Source organism: Thermothelomyces thermophilus, chromosome 3, assembly GCF_000226095.1.
Source record: "Thermothelomyces thermophilus ATCC 42464 chromosome 3, complete sequence".
Classification (NCBI taxonomy): Eukaryota; Fungi; Ascomycota; class Sordariomycetes; order Sordariales; family Chaetomiaceae; genus Thermothelomyces; species Thermothelomyces thermophilus.
Window position 1 is genome coordinate 661,759 of NC_016474.1, and position 20,488 is coordinate 682,246.

A 20,488-nucleotide genomic window follows, 5' to 3' on the forward strand; every position below is an offset into this window, starting at 1 on the left:
GTACCTTAAAACGGAAGCCTAGGTACTACCTCTTGACCTTTACCTTAATAAGAGGCTAGCTAACTTCGAAGCCAAACTTAACTAGCTACTCCTATAGACTAGGATAGGCCTATAGGCCCCCTAGGTCCCTATAAAGGCTCTTATCTAATAGGCCTATAATAGGCTAAGCTAGAGGTTCTAAAAGAGAAGGGCTAGGGTAAGGGGCTAGGAGCTAAGGCCTATAGCCCTAGAGGTAATAAGATTAATAGTTTAGTAGTAGGTTTAGGAGGGCTATAGAGAGGGTTGACCCCCCCTATAGACCTTATAAAGAAGGCTATAAGCCGTAAAACTAACCGTGGTAGTAAGCTAGAGTAACCGTTAGAAAGCCGACTAAGCCGGTAAGAGGATATAGCATATCTTAGACAAGGACCCCCTATGCCTAGTTTTTACAGGGGAAGGCCTATAAAGGTACTAGGGCCTGACAAAGGCCTAGAGCTCCTTACTAATATAGGCCCGTATAGCGGCTATTAGCCTCTATAACTTCTTCTTTCGGGTTTAAGTCCTAGGGGTTAATACCCCTTACTATACCTATAGCCAGGGGAGGGAGACTGTCGAGCACCTAGTCGTATAGTACCTAAACCTATTAAGAAGCTGAATATAGGAATCCTAGGAAATACGGTTATAAAGGGACCTAGACCTTGTTTTATAGGATATAGGGGCCTATAACCATCGTTTGGCAAGGAGGGTTCTATAGTGGCTAATGGACCTAGGGAGGCTTCTGGAATACTGTCTTACGAGGAGGCTAGACCGGGAGGCAAGGCCTCTATAGGGCTATCCTAGCTACTTCTCCTTTTCTTTGTAGTGTATTAGTATTCCGGATAAGGCGTTAAAGGCAGGATAGAGGTTTTTATCTGGCCTATTAGGTACGGTTTCCTTTGTATATAACTAGAGAGGCTCTAACATACTTATTAGTATAATAGTATAGGAATAATAATAATAATAATAATAATAATAATAATAATAATAATAATAATAATAATAATAATAATAATAATAATAATAATAATAATAATAATAATAATAATAATAATAATAATAATAATAATAATAATAATAATAATAATAATAATAATAATAATAATAATAATAATAATAATAATAATAATAATAATAATAATGATAATAATGATAATAATAATAATAATAATTATATTAAGCTTCTTATAGGTAAAATACTAGGAAGTTATATTAGATATATATATAAGTATTCTTAGAATTTAAATAGAATTAAGATTACTTATTTATAAGATCTCTTTATAGCTAAGATAAATATAAATCTCCTAAATTATAAGTATAGTCTTTATAGATATAGTATAGAGGGTATAGAAAAAGAAGACTTCTAATACTTTCCTGGTTACTAATATCTAAGAAATAATAATTATCTTAGAATTAAGATATTAATTTAATGGAGAAGGTATAGGAAATAGGAGTACCTAACCTAAGCCTAATATAAAATTAGAGGTTACCTTATTAAATAAACTTTATAATTTCATTAACCTCTTAAATAATAAAAAACCTAATAGACTTCCTTCATATTATAATATAGCTAATTATTATATGAAATTAAAAGAAGGCCTATATAGAAAGATTCCTAAGCTCCTATAAGGGCCTCTTTATAATATATTATAAGATTATTTATTAGAAGTCCGAAAGTAAGTTATTAACTTATTAGATAAGGGATAGATCTAAGCTAGCTCCTCCTTAGCTATTACCCTTATCTTCTTAATAAAGAAGATAGATAAAGGATAAAGGTTCTATATTAATTATTAGGTACCAAATAAAATTATAAAATAAGATTAATACCCCTTTTTACTTATTAAGAAGATACTTTACTCTTTAGCTAAAGCTAAATAGTTTATAAAGCTAGATATCTAGATAGCCTTCTATTATATCTAGATTATAGAAGGCTATAAGTATTTAATAGTATTCTAGACCTAGTTTAGCCTTTTTAAATAGCTTATCTATCCCTTTAGACTAATAGATATACCTATAACCTTCTAATAATATATAAATAATACTTTTATCCTAATATTTAGAGATTTTATGATAATATACCTTAATAATATCTTAATCTATATATTAGGTAATGAAAAAGTATAATACTTTCGCTATAAGGCTTCTCTTATATCTCTATAAATACCCTACCAAAACATACGAAACTACTATGGCTAGAAGGCTCTCGAAAAACGCTATCTAATAGTACCAGTTTTAACTATATATAAGCTATTATAGGTATACGACAGGCATCACGAGCGTAGAAGCCGGACCTGACTATAATCCGACCGTACCTTGTACGATCGTCAAAATTTTCACTATATAGATTACTTAATGCCCTTAAATATAACGTCGATTTAAAGCCTATTACTAAGCTACTAAGTAAGGAGGCCTATAGCTTTGAACTAATTAAAGGGGGGCCTATTATAGGCCTACCTTACCCTAGATATTAAAGAACTAAGGGGTCTTATTATATAACTAGTTAACCTTATATTAAGCCTTAAATAGGGTAAGGTATAATACCTTATTAATAGGCTTTTATAGGGCCTTATAACTATTATTATAGGCTTAGTTCTAAACCTATAGGAACTTATAGCTAAGGAAGTTAAAAACGGGCTTAAAGAAGCCTTTAAAGCTACCCCTTGCCTTACTTAGGTATAGGTAGCTATAGGCTTATAATAGGGGGGAATAGGCCTTTAAGGAGGCCTATCATTAGCTAAGGTAGTATTATTATAGGCCTTATAAGAGGTTATAATATAGAATATAAGCCTATAGGAAGACCTTAAAGCCCGAACCCTAGCTAAGATAATCTAAATAGTTAATAGGGCTTCTAGCTACTAAGGAGCTATTATAGCTAAGAAGCTCCTAAGCAGGGATATAATAGTAATCTTTAAGGATAAGGCTATTAAGGATTAGTATTTGGCTAATAAGCGATAGGTGGTTATAGCCTTTAGAGAGGAGGCTAGGGAGGTTGGTAGGGCCTATATAGTCCTAGTTAAAGGAGTCCGGAAGGAGGAGCTATAAGGGTAACGTTAGTAAATAAGACTTTAAAGGGGCTATAGGCTTATACTCGATCGAAACGGTCAAGTTCTAGCTACTAAATAGCCTATAAAGGAAGTAGGCTATGGTACTTCTAGGCTTATAGGACCTTGAAAAGGCCTAGAAGGCCTATAATAAGGGTATAGTCTAGGATACCTAGGTACTAAATTATAAGCCTTATTAGGATGCTCTAAAGCTAAGGTAATACTATAGGTATTAGAGCTTTGGCTATACCTAATAGTACTACTAGTAGCCGGCTTACTATAGCTACTATAGTATAAAGGCCTATAGGGAGAGGGGGAAAGCTAAGGAGGCCTAGTACCTTACCTACTTTAACTAACTCCCTTATAAGTATATAGCCTATAGGGGCCCCTATATAGCCTAGTATAGGGGCTACCTAAAGAAAGTCGAAACCTAGGAGAGGGCTAGGGAGGCCTACTAGGATAGACCCTAAACCTTCTAACTACTAGAGTAATTATACTAGAAGGTAGCCTTTAAGTTTAGCAGCTAGCTAGAAGACGACGACTACTATTAAACTAGGGCTAAATACCCTTATAGGAGGCCTACCCTAGCCTAATAGGCGGCTAGGAGTGCCTTATTTAATGCCTAATAGACCTATATCTCCTTTCTATAGCTTAGAACCCCTTCCTTCTTATAACTAGCTAAGGGGGTAATAGCTATAGAGCCTATTACTATACCTTTATCCTCTACTCTAGCTACCTTAAATATAAATTAAATATAATATATTAGCCTTATAGTATCTATAGATAAGCGTATAATATTCTATTTAACTACCTTAGAGAGTAAAAAGAGGAAGAATATAAAAGTTATATAAAGGAGTACCTTTTAACTAATATATATATATATAACCTAGGTAAGGCCTAATTAGGCTCTAGGTTAGGCCCTAACCAGGCCTTAGCCATATATCTACTAGACAAGTTACAAATAAGTAACAAATGCTCTATAGACCTATAGGGCAAGGTAGGTAAGGTAGGGTAGGTCTGTTCTATACCTAGGTAAAGCCTAGGCATTATCTAGCCTAGGTATATAGCCTAGGCCTATAATATCCCCCCCCTCTTTTTTCGCGGTTGCCAGGCTAACCTGCCTTATGATATATTATATATATTAGGTATATAAGTAGGTTCTATACCTTCCTCTCTTTATTACTATAACAATATAACCTATATATATAATAGTATATTATATATAAATAGGTAGCTATTCGAGTTTAGATAAAACCTATACCTCCTTCCCTTTATTATTAGAATAACACGACCTACGTATATAGTAGTAAGTTATATATATAATAAGTAATTTGCCTAGGTCCTATATACTTCCCTACTACCCTCTTCCTAACGCCTATAAATACCCCCTCTACTTCCCTCCCTCTCCTAATTCTCTCTCCTATGACTAATTCTCCTCCTCTTTTATACCTTCTAACTACCTTTGCCTCCTATAACTATACTTATTACCTATACCCTTATTATACCTTTAAGTTTCTTTTTTTAAATTAGTATCTATCTAATATATCGATAACTATTAGTTTACTTAGTAATAATAATAATAATTATTACCCTAATAATGATAAAAATAAAGATTATTATATAAGTTTTCCCTTACCTATATTGATTTTTAGCTATTATATATATATATATATAAGGTATAAACTAACTCTTCATTTTACAGTATAAGAATGTTAACCTCTCCCTTAGTAGGTATACTATTAAAGGTAACTCCTTTAATAAGGAGTTTAAACTATAGCCTAAGAAGTAGTAATATTACCTACTATATATTAACTAACTTCTAAGAGGTAATAAGGTTAAGTATATCTAGGGTTAGGGCGCTTCTTATATAATGTATTTTAAGAGCTATAAAAGCTACGTTTAGGATCTATAGCTCTAGGTTAATAACCATTATATATATATAGGTATTAAGAAAATTATAAGTTATTATAATACTAGTATTACCTTTGCCTCCCTTACCTTCTATAAGACTACTAACTAAGGTACCTATTATACTATCCTAATACCTAAGTTCCTTACGCTAGTATATTCGTTTTCTATACTCTTTAAGGCTACCTAGTCTAACTGTTTGCCTAGATAGGCTACCTTTGCCCCTACTTAGGCTATAAATTCTTATCGCTCTAGTAATAACTTTGCCCTAGTTACTACTGCCCTTGCCCCTAATACCTCTACCTATTATAGTAATATTATCTAGCCTACTACCACCCCTGACCCTACTTTATAAGCTACTAGGTACCTTATATACTATGCTATAACGTAGAACGATAGTATACTATACTAGATATAGTATATAAATAAGAATATATTGACTTTAGTTAACACTAATACTACCTTTATTACCTATATCCTAGGTACTCTGTTGCCTACTTCCTATACCTGCTCCTATACCTCTATACGCCCTATACCTATATTAATTAACTTCGGCCGTTCCTATACCTACTACTCTTCCTTGCCTACTAAGTATATAATATGCCTAGTCTGTAACTATAATAACCTTACCCTTGACGCTATAACTATTATTTTAGAGGGGGAGGATGAAGGGGAGGAGGTTATAAAGTAAGCGTATTATATACTAGTTAGTATATTTATTTTATTTTTATAATTAGACTATCTCTATAGATACTATCTATAATATAGTTATAACGTATCTATAACGTGACCACGATATACCTACCGCTTATTTGCCCTAGGTTTGCCTACCTGTATAAAAATTTTATATCGTTTGCTTTTATACTTTCCCCTACCTCCTGTTTATAATTGGTCTATCATTATAATATACATCTCCTTACTCCTATTTAAATATATTAAATGCCTTAGTGTTTTCTAGATTTTCTAATGGTTCCTGAGTTAGGGTGTTATATCCCTTCTATTTTACTAGTATATCGTATTGATTTCCTCTTCCCCTTATATTCCTAGTTATAAGGATCGCTTCTACTTTGTATTCTTCCTATAGTAGTCCCTCTTAGGAGAGTTCTAATACTAGGTCTAGTTAGAAATCTAATATACGTTATAAAGGTAGTAGGTCGGATATAGTATACTTGACAAGGTTAATATAAAAGGTAGGGTAAAGGCTATAAGGAATATTTAGAGTTACTATTAGTAGTATTGATACTATAATTACTTTATACTTAGCGTTAACCTAGTTAAGTTTATAGCTAGGGTAGTTAGTCTTAATATTATATAAGGATAGCTATACTTTATCCCTTACTTTGAATCTCTTAGCTAGGTATTAAGAACGATTAGCGTTTTCTTACTAATATTATTATATATATATAACAGTAGCCTAGGTCTATTTTATACCTTTTCTAAAGTAATATAAGAAATTAGTAGCTCTTCCTTATAGGGTTAAGGTAGGAGCGTCTAGTTGGTTAGTAAACTATATTAGGCTTATATTATAACTATAAAGGAGGTAGCTTATACTTGTCCTAGTTACTATCAAGTTATAGCTATTAATTATAAACTAGTATATAGGTAGATATTTAGGCTAGTTATACTAGGTAAAGGAAACTATAATCTATAGGATAGTCTATACCTCCTAATTTATATATTCTATACCTCTATCTATCCACGGATAATAGGCTATTAATAATAGCTATTCGATTCTAATAGTCTTATAGAGAGTAGTCTAAAACTAGCTAAGCTAGTCTAAACCGCGATTAGTAATAATTTATATTAGAAATCCGTAAAACCGCTACTATACGTCCTAGAACCGGAGTATATATATCTCGGCTCCTATTAAGGATATAGCTTTAAGCTAGACGTACTTCGACAGCCGGTTGGTAATTACTATAAGGTACTAGGGTAAATTCTTATCTCGTATAGAGAGATCGATTATAAAATTAATAAAAATCTATTTCTAGAAGTAGTTAGCGATAGGTAGGGGCTAAAGGAGACCTTATTATAGTTAATGTAAAACCTTGGCCCTTCGACACGTATAATAGTTCCTTATAAATCTCTTTACGTCTAGGGATATAAAGTCCTAATAGTAGTCCTATTAGAGTATTTTAAATAATTCGTTCCTCCCTAGGTAGCCTAATATAGGGGAGTTATAGATATATTAAAGAATGATAGTTATAAGTAGTTCTTATATAAGAAGCTAAAGTCTACCTTAGAACTAGAGGGTACCTTATATATTAAGGGAGTAATCCATAATCTAGGTCTATACTATATTTACTTCCTTCGGAAATTTCTAGGCTCTATCTTAGATAGCCTAGAGCTAATATATATAATGTTTATCTTTAATAACTCCCTTATCTTATAAGGCTATAAGCTATCTATCTATAAAAATAATACTCCCCTTTAGTAAATAGGATACCTTAGATAATATTAAGGTACCTATTATATCTATCTAGATGGTAGGAAGGAGTTATATTATATACTATATATCCTTAGGATAATCTCATTTATAGTAAGATAGGGTGTCTAGATAGGAAGCTTATAATCCTAGTTAGTAATAAAGTTTAAAGTTAAAGAAGGAAAGTACTTTGGCCTATTAAGCTTATTATTTATTAATTAAATAAGGCTAAGAGAAGTACCTAAGGTTTTTATAGTTAGTTAGGATCTAAACGGGGGTAATAATATTATAATGCTCGGCTAACTAGGCCTTTAGGTGTAAGATAATTATAAATAGTTCCTTATTATAGATCGTATAGTTCTATTTAGCTAGGGATAGTTTTATAGAATAGTAGGCTATAGGATATAAGACCTTATCTTCTCCCTATTAGGATAAGTACCTTTCTAATACTATCTTAGAGTAATCTACCTTAAGTACTATCTTCTATTAAAGATCCTATTATACTAGGATAGGTTCCGATATAAAAGCTATCTTAAGAGCTTTAAAGGCCTCTTATTCCTTAGTTCCCTATTAAAATAGGGTATTTTTATAAGTTAACTATATTAAGGGTATAATTAACTTAGAGAAGTTAAGGATAAAGTCTTAGTAGAAGTTTATAAACCTTAGGAAACTCTATATTCCTTAAACCTTATATAGTACCTCCTACTTATAGATAGTAGCTAGCTTTTTAGGGTCTAGGTAAATCTAAGCCTCTACCTCTATAATAAGATATTTAACTTCTTTTATAGTAAATATATACTTCTTAAGATCTAATATAAGTCCTACCTTCTATAGCCTTTAGAGTATATCCCTTACCTACCTTATATAATCTTTCTTATTACCTAAAGTATAGATTAAGATATTATTAAGGTATATTATTATAAAGTCTCTAAGTATTAGGCTAAGAGTATTATTAATATATTATTAAAAAGTTATAGGTATACCTATAAGTCTAAAAGGGTAGATAATTAAAGAGGTTAAACTAGGTCTAGAATATTATCAAATACTTATAGCCCTCTATAATCTAAATATAGTAGAAGGCTACCTAGATATTAAGCTTTATAAACCACTTAGCTCTAGCTAAAGAGTAAGGTATCTCCTTAATAAGTAAAAGGGGGTACTTAAGCTCATTTACCACCTATACTAGCCTTCTTTACTAGGGCCGAGACTATAGCTATCTCCTTAAAGGCGTCTATAAACCTATCGTAGGCCTATAGAAGCTCCTTTAGGCCCTAGAAGATAGGCCTAGCCGGGGCCGATACCTACCTACTAAGCCGGAGTAGGAGGTAGGCCGCCTTAGCCCGCGTAATCTCCTTGTCTAGGCTCTTCTAGTCCTACTCTTTACTAGCTAGTATAGGCCTATTAGTCCCCTAGAGGGAGACGTTTAGAGCTTATAGGTAGTAGTCAGATTTCCTACGTTCTATAATGTCCTTATAAGCCACTTCTAGCCTAGCTAAGGCCTAAAATAGATCTATTGTAAAAGGCCGGCTATATTAGTCCCCTTAGAGGGCCCTAGTGACCTAGCTATATAGTATATATAGGTTAAGGTCTTACTAGTCTATAAGGCTAAGGAGGTCCCTAGCTCCTAGGCTAAGCCTATTAAATAGGTCCTAGACTAGGTAGTAAAGGTTACAGTTACCTATAAGAACTAGGAGGTAGGTTAGCTAAGGTAGGGCTAATCGGTCCTATAAGAGGGCCTATTTGCCTTTATTATTATAGACTAACTAGAGTTTAAACCCCCTTTTTCCTAGGGCCAGAAAGGTTACCTTATACTAGCTCTCTTCTACTAAATAGTCCTACTAGCTAACTAGAAACTATTTAGCTATAAGAATGGCTGCTTTACCCTTAGGCTTATAGACTAGGTAGTATTTCAAGGCCTAGGGGTAGTATATTAACCTTATAAACTAGTTAATCTACGGTTCCTAGATAGCTAGTAGGTCGTATTTAGCCTCCTCTGATAGGACCTCGAAGGCCTATTTGTTACCTTAGGTATTTTACTAAAGGATCTTAATTTACATTTAAGGTAGCTAGAATAAAGGACAAGGGTATAGTAATAGTAGGCTCTATAGCTATTACCCCCTTAACTAATTGCAAGAGGGAGGGGGCTATAGGCTATAGAAAGGAGATCTAGGTCTGTTAGGTATCGAATAGGGCACTCCTAGCTGCCTATTAGGCTAGGGTTAGCCTCCTATAGGGGCGTTTAGCCCTAGTTTAGTAGTAGTTATCGTCTTCTAGCTAGCTACTAAACTCGAAGGCTACCTTCTAATATAGTTACTCTAATAATTAGAAGGTCTAGAGTCTATACTAGTAGGCCTCCCTAGCCCTCTCCTAGGCTTTGACTTTCTTTAGGTAACCCTTATACTAGGCTATATAAAGGCCCCTATAGGCTATATACCTATAAGGGAGTTAGTTAGAGTAGGTAGGGTATAAGGCCTCCTTAGTCTTCCCCCCCTCCCTATAAGCCTTTATACTATAATAGCTATAATAGGCCGGCTATTAGTAGTACCATTAGGTATAGCTAATACTCTAGTACCTATAATATTACCTTAGCTCTAGAATATCCTAATAAGGCTTATAATCTAATACCTAGGCATCCTAGACTATGCCTTTGTTATAGGCCTTCTAGGCCTCTTTGTCACGGATAAGCACATAGACGGCCTGGCAGGCTACAGCCAGGACGTGGGACATTCCGACAGCTAATCACTTGACGGACTAATCAAAAGATTATCACCGCCAAGACTAAGGTCTTCACTAGTAATAATAACATATCACCATCAATAACGCGGAATCACGGGGTAAAAGGAAAAATAGTACTAGTAATAACTATTAAAGAAGGACAGATAATTATATATATATATAGCTAGCTAGTTACTCGTTAGGTAGACTCTAAGAGTTTACTAGTGGTAACAATCACAATCACAGTACTTATACTAAGCATTACTAATTACTATAAGAGACAACTCTAGTGTTATTATAAACCCTTTGGCTTTACCAAATCCCTTAGACGACCTGCCCGCTTGTCCCGCTCAATCTACCTTCGTCTGAACCCTTTTAGAAGAAGTCTGAGCCGGGTTCGTCACACTCTTTAAGGTCTTATAAGCCTAGGAGTACTATAGCCTACTTCCTCTATAGGCTCTTTAGCAGCCGAAACTTAACCATTTCGATTAAGTATAGGCCTATAGCCTCTTTAAAGTCCTATTTACTAACCCCCTATAGTTCCTCCTTCCGGACTCCTTTAGCTAGGACTATATAGGCCTTACTAACCTCCCTAGCCTCCTCTCTAAAGGCTATAGCCACCTATCGCTTATTAGCCAAATACTAGTCCTTAGTAGCCTTGTCTTTAAAGACTACTATTATATCCCTACTTAAGAGCTTCCTAGCTATAATGGCTCCCTAGCGGCTAGAGGCCCTATTAATTGCTTAGACTATCTCGGCCAGGGTTCGGGCTTTAAGGTCCTCTTATAGGCTTATATTCTGTATTATAACCTCTTACAAGGCCTATAATGGTACTGCCTTAGCTAATAGTAGGCCCCCTTAGGGGCCTATTACCCCTTATTACGGCCCTATAGCTACCTATACCTAGGTTAGGTAGGGGGTAGCCTTAAAGGCTTCTTTAAGCCCCTTTTTAACTTCCTTAGCTATAAGTTCCTATAGGTTTAGAACTAGGCCTATAATAATAGTTATAAGGCCCTATAAGAGCCTATTAGCAAGGTCCTATACCTTACCCTATTTAGGGCTTAATACAAGGTTAACTAGTTACATAATAAGACCCCTTAGTTCCTTAATATCTAGGGTAAGGTAGGCCTATAATAGGCCCCCCTCTAATTAGTTTAAAGCTATAGGCCTCCCTACTTAGTAGTTTGGCGGTAGGCTTTAAATTAACGTTACGTTCAGGGGCACTAGGTGGTCTGTGCGATGAAAATTTTAACAGGCGTGCGAGGTGCGGTTGGATTGCGGTCGGGTCTGGTTCTTATGCCTGTGATGCCTGTTATACACCTGTAACGGCTCGCGCGCGGTTGAAAGCGGTACCGTTAGATAGCGTTTTTCGAGAGCTTTCTAGCGATGGTAGTTTCGCATATTTTGGTAGGGTATTCGCGAAGATGTAGGAGAAGCTTTCTTTTTTAATTATTAGAGTAGGTTGGTTAAGTATATCTAATTTGAGGTTATATCCTTAATAGGAGCTAAGGTATATATATTCTTATTCTAGGATATATAATAGTAGTTTTATAGATTTCTACTATAAATAATTACTAATTATAGTTTATTTTAGCTTAGTTTTAGATTACTCTTTATAAGATTATTAGAATTAAATAGCTACTATTAATAGCCTATTACCTATAGATAGATAGAGGTATAGAATATATAAATTAGGAAATATAGACTATCCTATAGATTATAATTTCCTTTACTTTATATAACTAGCCTAAATACCTATTAATATATTAGCTTATAATTAATAACCATAATTTAGTAACTAGGATAAGTATAAGCTACCTTCTCTATAACTATAATATAAGCTTTATATAATTTGTTAACCTATTAAATACTCTCTTACTTTGACCTTATAAGGAAGAGTTACTAGGTTCCTATACTATCTAAGAGAAGGTATAGAATAGACCTAGGCTATTATTATATATATATAGTAATATTAGTAAGCAACTGCTAATTATTCTTAATACCTAGTTAAGAAGTTTAAAGTTCTTAAGAGATAAAATATAATTATCCTTATATAATATTAAGACTAACTATCCTAGTTATAAACTTAACTAGGTTAATATAAAGTATAAAGTAATTATAATATTAATATTACTAATAAAAAGTCTAGATATTCTTTATAGCCTTTACCTTATAATTTATATTAACCTTATTAAGTCTACTATATCTAACCTACTACCTTTATAATATATATTAGATTCCTAACTAGATCTAGTACTAGTTAGAACTCTACTAAGAGAGACTACTATTAGAAGAATATAAAGTAAAAGCAATACTTATACCTAGGAATATAAGGGGGGGAGGAAATCGATATAATATACTAGTAAAATAGAGGAGATATAATATACTAACCTAGGAGCTATTAGAAACTCTAGAGAATACTAGGGCGCTTAACACTTTTAAGTAAGATTAGGGAGATATATATTATAATAATACCTAGGGGCTTCCTAGGTCCCTGCAAGGGCTCTTATCTAATAGGCCTATAATAGGCTAAGCCAGAGGTTCTAGAAACGAAAGGCCAGGGCAAGGGGCTAGGAGCCGAAGCCTATAGCCCTAGAGGTAGCAAGGTCGACAGTCCGGCAGTAGGTTTAGGAGAGCTATAGAAGGGGTCTACCCCCTCCATAGACCTTATAAAGGAGGCTATAGGCTATAGAACTAGCTATAGTAGCTAGCTAGAGCAATCATTAGAGGGCTGACCAAGCCGGCAGGAGGATATAGCACGTATTAGACAAGGACCCCCTGTGTCTAGTTTTTACAGGGGAAGGCCTATAAAGGTACTAGGGCCTAATGAAGGCCTAGAGCTCCCTACTAATATAGGCCTATATAGGGGCTATTAGCCTCTATAACTTCCTTTTTAAGGTTTAAGTCCTAGGGGTTAGTACCCCTTACTATATCTATAGTTAGGGGAAGGAGACTATAGAGCACCTAGTTATATAGTATTTAAACTTACTAAGAAGCTAAACGTAGGAATCCTAGGAAATACGGTCGTAAAGGGACCTAGACCTTATTTTATAGGGTATAGGGGCCTATAACTATTGTTTAGCAAGGAGGGTTCTATAGTGGCTAATAGACCTAAGGAGGCTTCCGGAATACTGCCTTATAAGGAGGCTAGACTAGGAGGTAAGGCCTCTATAGGGCTATTCTAGCTACTTCTCCTTTTCTTTATAGTATATTAGTATTCTAGATTAGGTGTTAAAGGTAGGATAGAGGTTTTTATCTGACCTATTAGGTATAGTTTCCTTTATATATAACTAGAGAGGCTCTAGTATATTTATTAGTATAATAGTATAGGACTAATAATAATAATAATAATAATAATAATAATAACATAATAATAGACTAGTTATAAGTAGGATATAGGGAAGGAATTATAAGTAAACAATTTAAAATTTTTATATAGATAGGTAAACCTAGGGTAAATAAGTAATAGCTATATTATAGATATACTAATAAACTAATTACAATAATGAAAATATAATAACTAGGATATTATATACTTACTTTATAAGCTCCTCCTTATACTCTTCCTCTTCCTCTTCCTCTTTCTCTAAAACGTTAATTAGGGCTAGGAGGGCAAGCTCCTTATACTTATATACTAGGTATATTATATACTTAGTAGGCAAGGAAGAGTAGCAAGTACAAGAACAGCTAAAGTTAATTTGTATAAGTATAGGATATATAGAGGTATATAAATAGGCCTAGGAAGTAGATAAGGGCATCCCTAAGATATAACGTATCTTATACCCTTTTTGGCTACATACCTAATTCGGCCACTCAATTCGTAAGTAAAAACACGACAAACAATAGTATAATAACTTGACTAATTCTAGCTCTAGAAGTACCAAATCTATTACATTCGAACCAGAATAATCCAGAGATACTAATTATTACATTTATTACCCTCCCTTTATCCTATATCACCCTAAAAGACTACCTCCTCCTTAAGCCCCTATAATATAGCGCTTATATCTAGTAAAATATAGAAGGTTTCGAGGTCTCGATATTGGTCTTTGTCCTAGTAGTATAATGATGGCTCGGGGGGATTCTTCTTATTGGTAATTGTAATTCTAATGTCGAAAGGAGTTGAAGAGTAGTATTTAGAAGAAAATTAAGAAAGTTAGGTTGCTCTAGTAGATGTTCTAATTTAATGAAATTTGCTAGAAATAAGCCTAGCCGATAGCAATATAAGATTAATAACAATAATAATAATAATAATAATAATAATCTTATATATAGGAGTTTAAAGTACCCTTATAAGCCTTCTCTACCTCTTTAGCCTTCTTCTAGGCCTTTTAAACCTCCTTTATTTACTATTAACCCCTTTTACCTTATATAATCACCCTTTTCTTTAGGGCTAAGGTTATAGTTACTTTATTAAGGGCTTTTATAAGTTTGTTAGAGGCCTATAGAAGCTCCTTAATTAGGCCTTAGAAGATATGACTAGGTAGAGCTATAACTTACTATTTAAGCTAGAGGGGAAGGTAGGCTATTTTAGCCTATATTACCTTCTATTTAGCCTTTTCTAATCCTATCCTCTACTAGCTAATACTAGTTTACTAGTTCCCTAGACGGAGACCTATAATGCCTATAGGTAGTAATCTAATCTTCCCCTCTCTATAATATCTCTATAGGTTACTTCTAATTTAGCTAAGGCTTATAATAGGTCTATTATAAAGGGTTAGCTATATTACGCTCCTTAGGGAGCCTTAGTAACCTAGCTATATAGTATTAGTATAAGTAGGTTAAAGTCCTATAGATTTATAAGGCTCAAGAGGTCACTAGCCCCCTAATCTAATCTGCTAAACAGGTCCTAAGCTAGGTAATAAAGGTTAAAGTCATTTATAAAAACTAGGGAGTAGGCTAGCTAAAGGAAGGCTAGCAGGTCTTATAAGAAGGCCTATCCCCCCTATTATCATAAATTAACTAGAGCTTAAATTTCCTCTCCCCTAAGGCTAGAATAGTTACTTAGTACTAGTTCTCCTCTATTATATAGTTAATATAGTACATTATATATAGATATATCCATTATATAAGGTTAGATTAGATAAGCCCCTATAGGTCCTAGTTTAGTAAGGCAGAGCCTTTTTTGTTCTACTCTCTATTTATATTAGACCTAGTATATAAGATCAAATAGAAGAAGAGACATTTAACTTTTAAACTATCTTAATTTTACTACCATTTTTCTATTAATAGTCTTGCTAGCTAACTAGGAATCATTTAGCTACTAAGATAGCTACCTAGCCCCTAGACTTATAAATTAGGTAGTAGTTTAAGGCATAGGGGTAATATATTAACCCTATTAATAGGTAAATCTATAGCTCTTAAATAACTAATAAGTTATATATAGCTTACATTATTAGGGTCTTAAGGGCCTATTTATTATCTTAGGTATTCTACTAAAGGATCTTAATTTATATTTAAGGCTATAAGCATTATAGTATTTGACTATCTATAGGTCAGATCTGACTAACCCACTAACAGGGATGATAAGCCAGGGTGTTGATATATATTTAGATAGCATCTCTAAGTGCCTCTAGCACTTAGAATAATTAACGCTTTTATCACCTACTTCTACAGACCGTAATAGTTAGTCTAGGAGTACTACCTATAGTACAAATACTACTATAGTGTCGTACCTATTTATAGCCTTCTAAGGCTATACTGATTTATAGCTACCAAGCTATAGCAAGTAGTACCTACTACCGGTTCGAATCTACGATCTCGTTACCAATCGCGAGCGTTCGAACGCCGTAGGAGACTATTTGCCTAGGCAAGCGATTATATCCCTCTACTTAAGTAGACGCCTAAACGGTTAGATACGATGGCAATAGTAACTCTATTAAGATCCGATGAACGAGCCTGAACTATGACAAGCATGTTAGGTCTACCGCTTTGTTCTTAGAAACGCCTACTGGCGTTAGGTTTAGAGGCTTACTCTAATAGAACTTCGAATCCTCGAGCTAGTAGTATCCCTCGAAGAGGCTAACTAGTATTTACCTTATATATAAGACTTTAATAACTACTCGATTGACGAAGATTACCTAGAGTCATAGAATCTTAATAAGTATATATTAAAAGGACTTATAAACCGCTTTATTAAGCGCTTTCCTTAGCTTTTAGACTAGGTACTTATTTTATTACTATTACTAAGAATAAGAATTACGCTAGGAGTATAAATTTAGGAGGGATCCTAATATAGGGGACCTTTAAAGACTTTAAAAATGCTAAGTCCTAATAGCCTAGTTTAATAATTTACTATACCACTAGAAATAGCCTTATAAAGGATAACTCTATTTATTAGCTTATTAGATCTATTAGAGATATTAAGGCCTAAATTAAACCTAATAGGTCTAAATTAATAAGGTAATTAGGTACTAAATAGACCTATTAGAATTGCCTAAACTATAATTATAATTAATATACTAAGGGAATTTCTAGAAAGGGAAGAACCTTAATAGGGGTCTTTTTAAAACCTTTAGCTAATAATGGCCTATCTAATAGAAGGATCGCTAATAGTAACGTTAACACTAGTAGGAGATACCTTAACTAGGGGGTATATACCCCTCTTACTATTAGATTTAACTAAGGAAACAATTATAAGACTGCTCTAATAGGCTATAGTTAGACTCTTACGGAATACTATAACCAAACCGACAGGTATTAGTTCCCCTTAGCTATAGCTAGTATATATATTGCTATAACCGGCTACTAACTGGATATAGAAGATTACTAATATTAGCTTACTCTAGCTAGATACCGATTAAAAGATTACTAATAGCTAGCCTATCTTTTACTATAAGAAGATCTATTACTATATAGATACTAACCTCTAGATTAAATATATCTATAATATAGAGGAAACGTCTCTAAGGAACTCATTCTATAGAATGACCTATAGGTATTATTCCATAGGTTAGCTCTATACTATTACGAATAGTAACTATTACCCATTAAAAAGGAGACTCTTTATTTAAGTATAGAGATATAGCTCTAAAGGATTAAGGAACGCTTTGGTATCTAGTTTAATTAGGTAGGCTAATAGCTAGTTTAGAATAATTATACTAAGGAGGATCTTATTATAGGTAAATCTATCCGTGAATTTGTAATAAACCTCTTTTATTATATCTAAGTCTAGGGAGATAAGATAAACTATTAGCTTTTAATTAGACTTTGGTTAGTAATAACCCTAGTACTTTATAAGCTCTATTCTAAGCTATAGGAAATAGATATACTTAACTAGTACCTCTTTTAGGTCATTAAAAAACAGGAGGTACTATCTAAGGAGCTTAAAGCCGAAAAGAAGGGTATAGAAAGCCGTTATATTTAACGTTAAAGATACCTCTAATAGACTAAGTAATAGTAATAACGATAGTAGCTCTAAAGCCTAAGTTAACTAGTTATATACTAAGCTAAGATAAGGTAATTAAGGCTAATAGTACCGGTCTAACCGCTATAGGCAAAGAGAGGAATACAAATGTAGGTATCTTCTATAAGGAGAGTAATACTAAGGCTATAAGTAGGAGCCTTGCCTAAAAGACTATAATAACTAAGGCAGGGGTAACCGTCCCTAGGGCATTAGACCCTAGGAGAAGGGTAGATATAGTAAACGGAATCCCTGCTTCTAACGGTTCCATTGCTATAGCTAGAAATATATTAATAAGGATAGTACCTACTACTACTATAATATAATAGTAGTATCTAGCGAGGATAAGAAAGCCGAAGCTAAATATAAGAAGCTTAAAGCTACTAGCTATCTCCTAATTAGTAACTATAAATCTAAGACTAATAGAGATAATAGCAATAGAGAGGTATATATCTTTAGTACCGCTAAGGAAGACCATATCTAGGAAGATAGCAATATCTATAGGCTCTATAAACAATTATTCGCGAGCCAAGGAGCATTATACTACTACCTATATTAGGATTATAGAAAGAAACTACGCCTACCTAAACTACCAAAGGAGGACCTTCCCTAGGTAGAATAGGACTTTGTAAAAGGAACGGCTATATCGTTAGAATTAACTAAGGAATGGTAATAGGAAACTATACTCCTCTCTTTTAAGCCTAGCTAAGTAGTAGAAGCTAACCTAAGCATAGAAATACCCTTTTACTAGCTAAGGAAAACGTCTTACCTATATATTCTGGTTTAAGCTAACCTAGGAGACTAGACTACGGATATCTGTTTCGATATAGGTAGTTTAACTAACCTAGTTAACTAGATATAGATTTCCTAATAGGTAAAGAATCCCTAATAGATTAAAGGTAAACCCTATACCTTTAAGGGAGTTAATTCGAAGACTAGGATTAGTAAGTAGGTCGAATTTAACTTCTATATCCTAGGGGAGGCTAGGAACATACCTATTAATAGATATATCTACATTACAGCCGATGTTATTAATAAACTTACTTTAAAAATGCTCTTAGGTACTAACTTTATAACGGCTTATAATATTAAGATTGACTTTATTAAGGGTATCTATACCTTTAGATTACTAGTAAATATAAAGGTATATAGGGATATTATAAAGAAGAACCCTAAGCCTATCTCTTAGAAGGTTACTACTATCTAGTATACTATTATTCTTATATACTCTACCTAGTTAGTCGAGACTTACTTTATCTTACTACTTAATAATATCCTAGAGAATAAGTGTTTCTACTTTACTATTAGCCAAGATAGAGTCTAAGATGTTATAGTTAACTAGTATATACTTTAGGTAGCTATCATTAGAAATAATACTAATATCTCTATAGTTATCTAGAAAGGGGATAAGATTAGCTACCTCTCGGAATATTATAAGGAGGATACTATTACCTAAGTCAATATAAGTAATATAAAGGATATATAGATTAAGATCTAAAATAGAATTACTAAGTAAGAGCTAAAAGAAAGGCTAGAGGAAGCCTAGTAAGTATACTACTAAGAAGATACTAGCGATAACGGCTAGGACCTTTAGCTACCAAATAGAGTTAGCTTTTATACCTTATCCTATAGTATTAAGAAACCTGATAACATCCTAGCCATTAAAAGTAAGGATGGTGTTAGGATTACTAATATAAATCCTAAATTTACGCTTAAGATAAAGGAACTTCTAGATAAATATAACCTTTACCGTAATAGGGGGATTATACTAATACTAGAAAACTAGGAGATATAGATTAACCTAGTTAACGGTTAGCAAAAGCAAGTCTATATAGTTAGACCGTACCTAATAGGGCTTAAAGACAATAAGGCTCTAGATAAGCATTATAACTAGCTCTAAGTATCCGGTAGATTTACCTTTATAGATAAACTAACCCTTATTATATACCTAGCATTTATTATATAGAGGAAGGTTTCTAAGAAGCTAGGAGTAGAGATTAAGAAGAGCCGAAGTATAATCGACCTACAACCGCTAAATATAATTACGGTTCTAGATATTTACCCCTTACCTAACTAAGACGATATTATAACCACTATAGTTAGTAACAAATTTCTTTATAGCCCTAGATACCTTAGGACTCTTCTATTAGCTACTAGTTACTAAGGAGTATAATAACTATATAGTAGTTATAAGCTACTATAGTTTAGAAAAATCTAATATAGTGCTTATAGGTTTCAAAAATATACCTATATTTATATAACGCTATATAGATAGACTTTTCCTTAAATACTACCATTTTATTAGGGTATATATTAATGATATTATTATCTTTAGTAAAATAGAGGAAGAATACCTAGAATATCTATATACTATTTATAAAATTCTTAATAAGGCCTATATCCATATTAGTATAACTAAATCCTTTATAGGTTACCTAGCTATAAGACTCCTTAGGTATATCGTAAATGGTAAAGGTATTACTAAAACCGACGACCGTATTACCGCCTTTAAGAAGCTAAAGTTTCTAGACATTCTTAATAGCTTAGAGCATTACCTTAGAATAGCTAGATAGCTTAGGAAAGGCATTCTATAGTTTGATACCAAAGTAAGGCTACTCTAAGCCTAGAAGACGGCTCTAATGGTGACTACCTAGAAGGAAGGAAAATTGAACCCTAGGAAGGCTAAACGTACCTAGAAAGCGGTTATATCTACTATTAAATTTATCCTTACTAAGGAAGAGCTTAAGTCTTTCTAACTATTATAAGAGTACTTATATAATTAGGAATTCCTCTATTACTATTACCTAGAAAAGCTACTATTTCTTGAGCTAGATATATACTATAATGGCTATAGTGTTATTACTTTTTAACTTAAGGGTAATTAGGATAGAGAGAAGATTCCTAGTAGGGATATTCTTATAACTAAAGTATAACCTATCTTATTTATATTAAGGGTAACTACTAACGTAGAAAAATATTATA

The 20,488-nt window shown here is 33.3% G+C and overlaps 1 protein-coding gene across 1 annotated transcript; it reads left to right on the forward strand.

The window, feature by feature from the left end:
- Positions 1–19,782: 19,782 nt before the first annotated feature.
- On the forward strand, positions 19,783–20,079 carry MYCTH_2061788 (uncharacterized protein; the record flags this gene model as incomplete). The annotated part of the gene is made up of 1 exon (XM_003662532.1): positions 19,783–20,079. A coding segment is annotated over one exon (297 nt), but the record flags the coding sequence as incomplete, so codon positions are not given.
- Between the last annotated feature and the right edge of the window lie 409 nt (positions 20,080–20,488).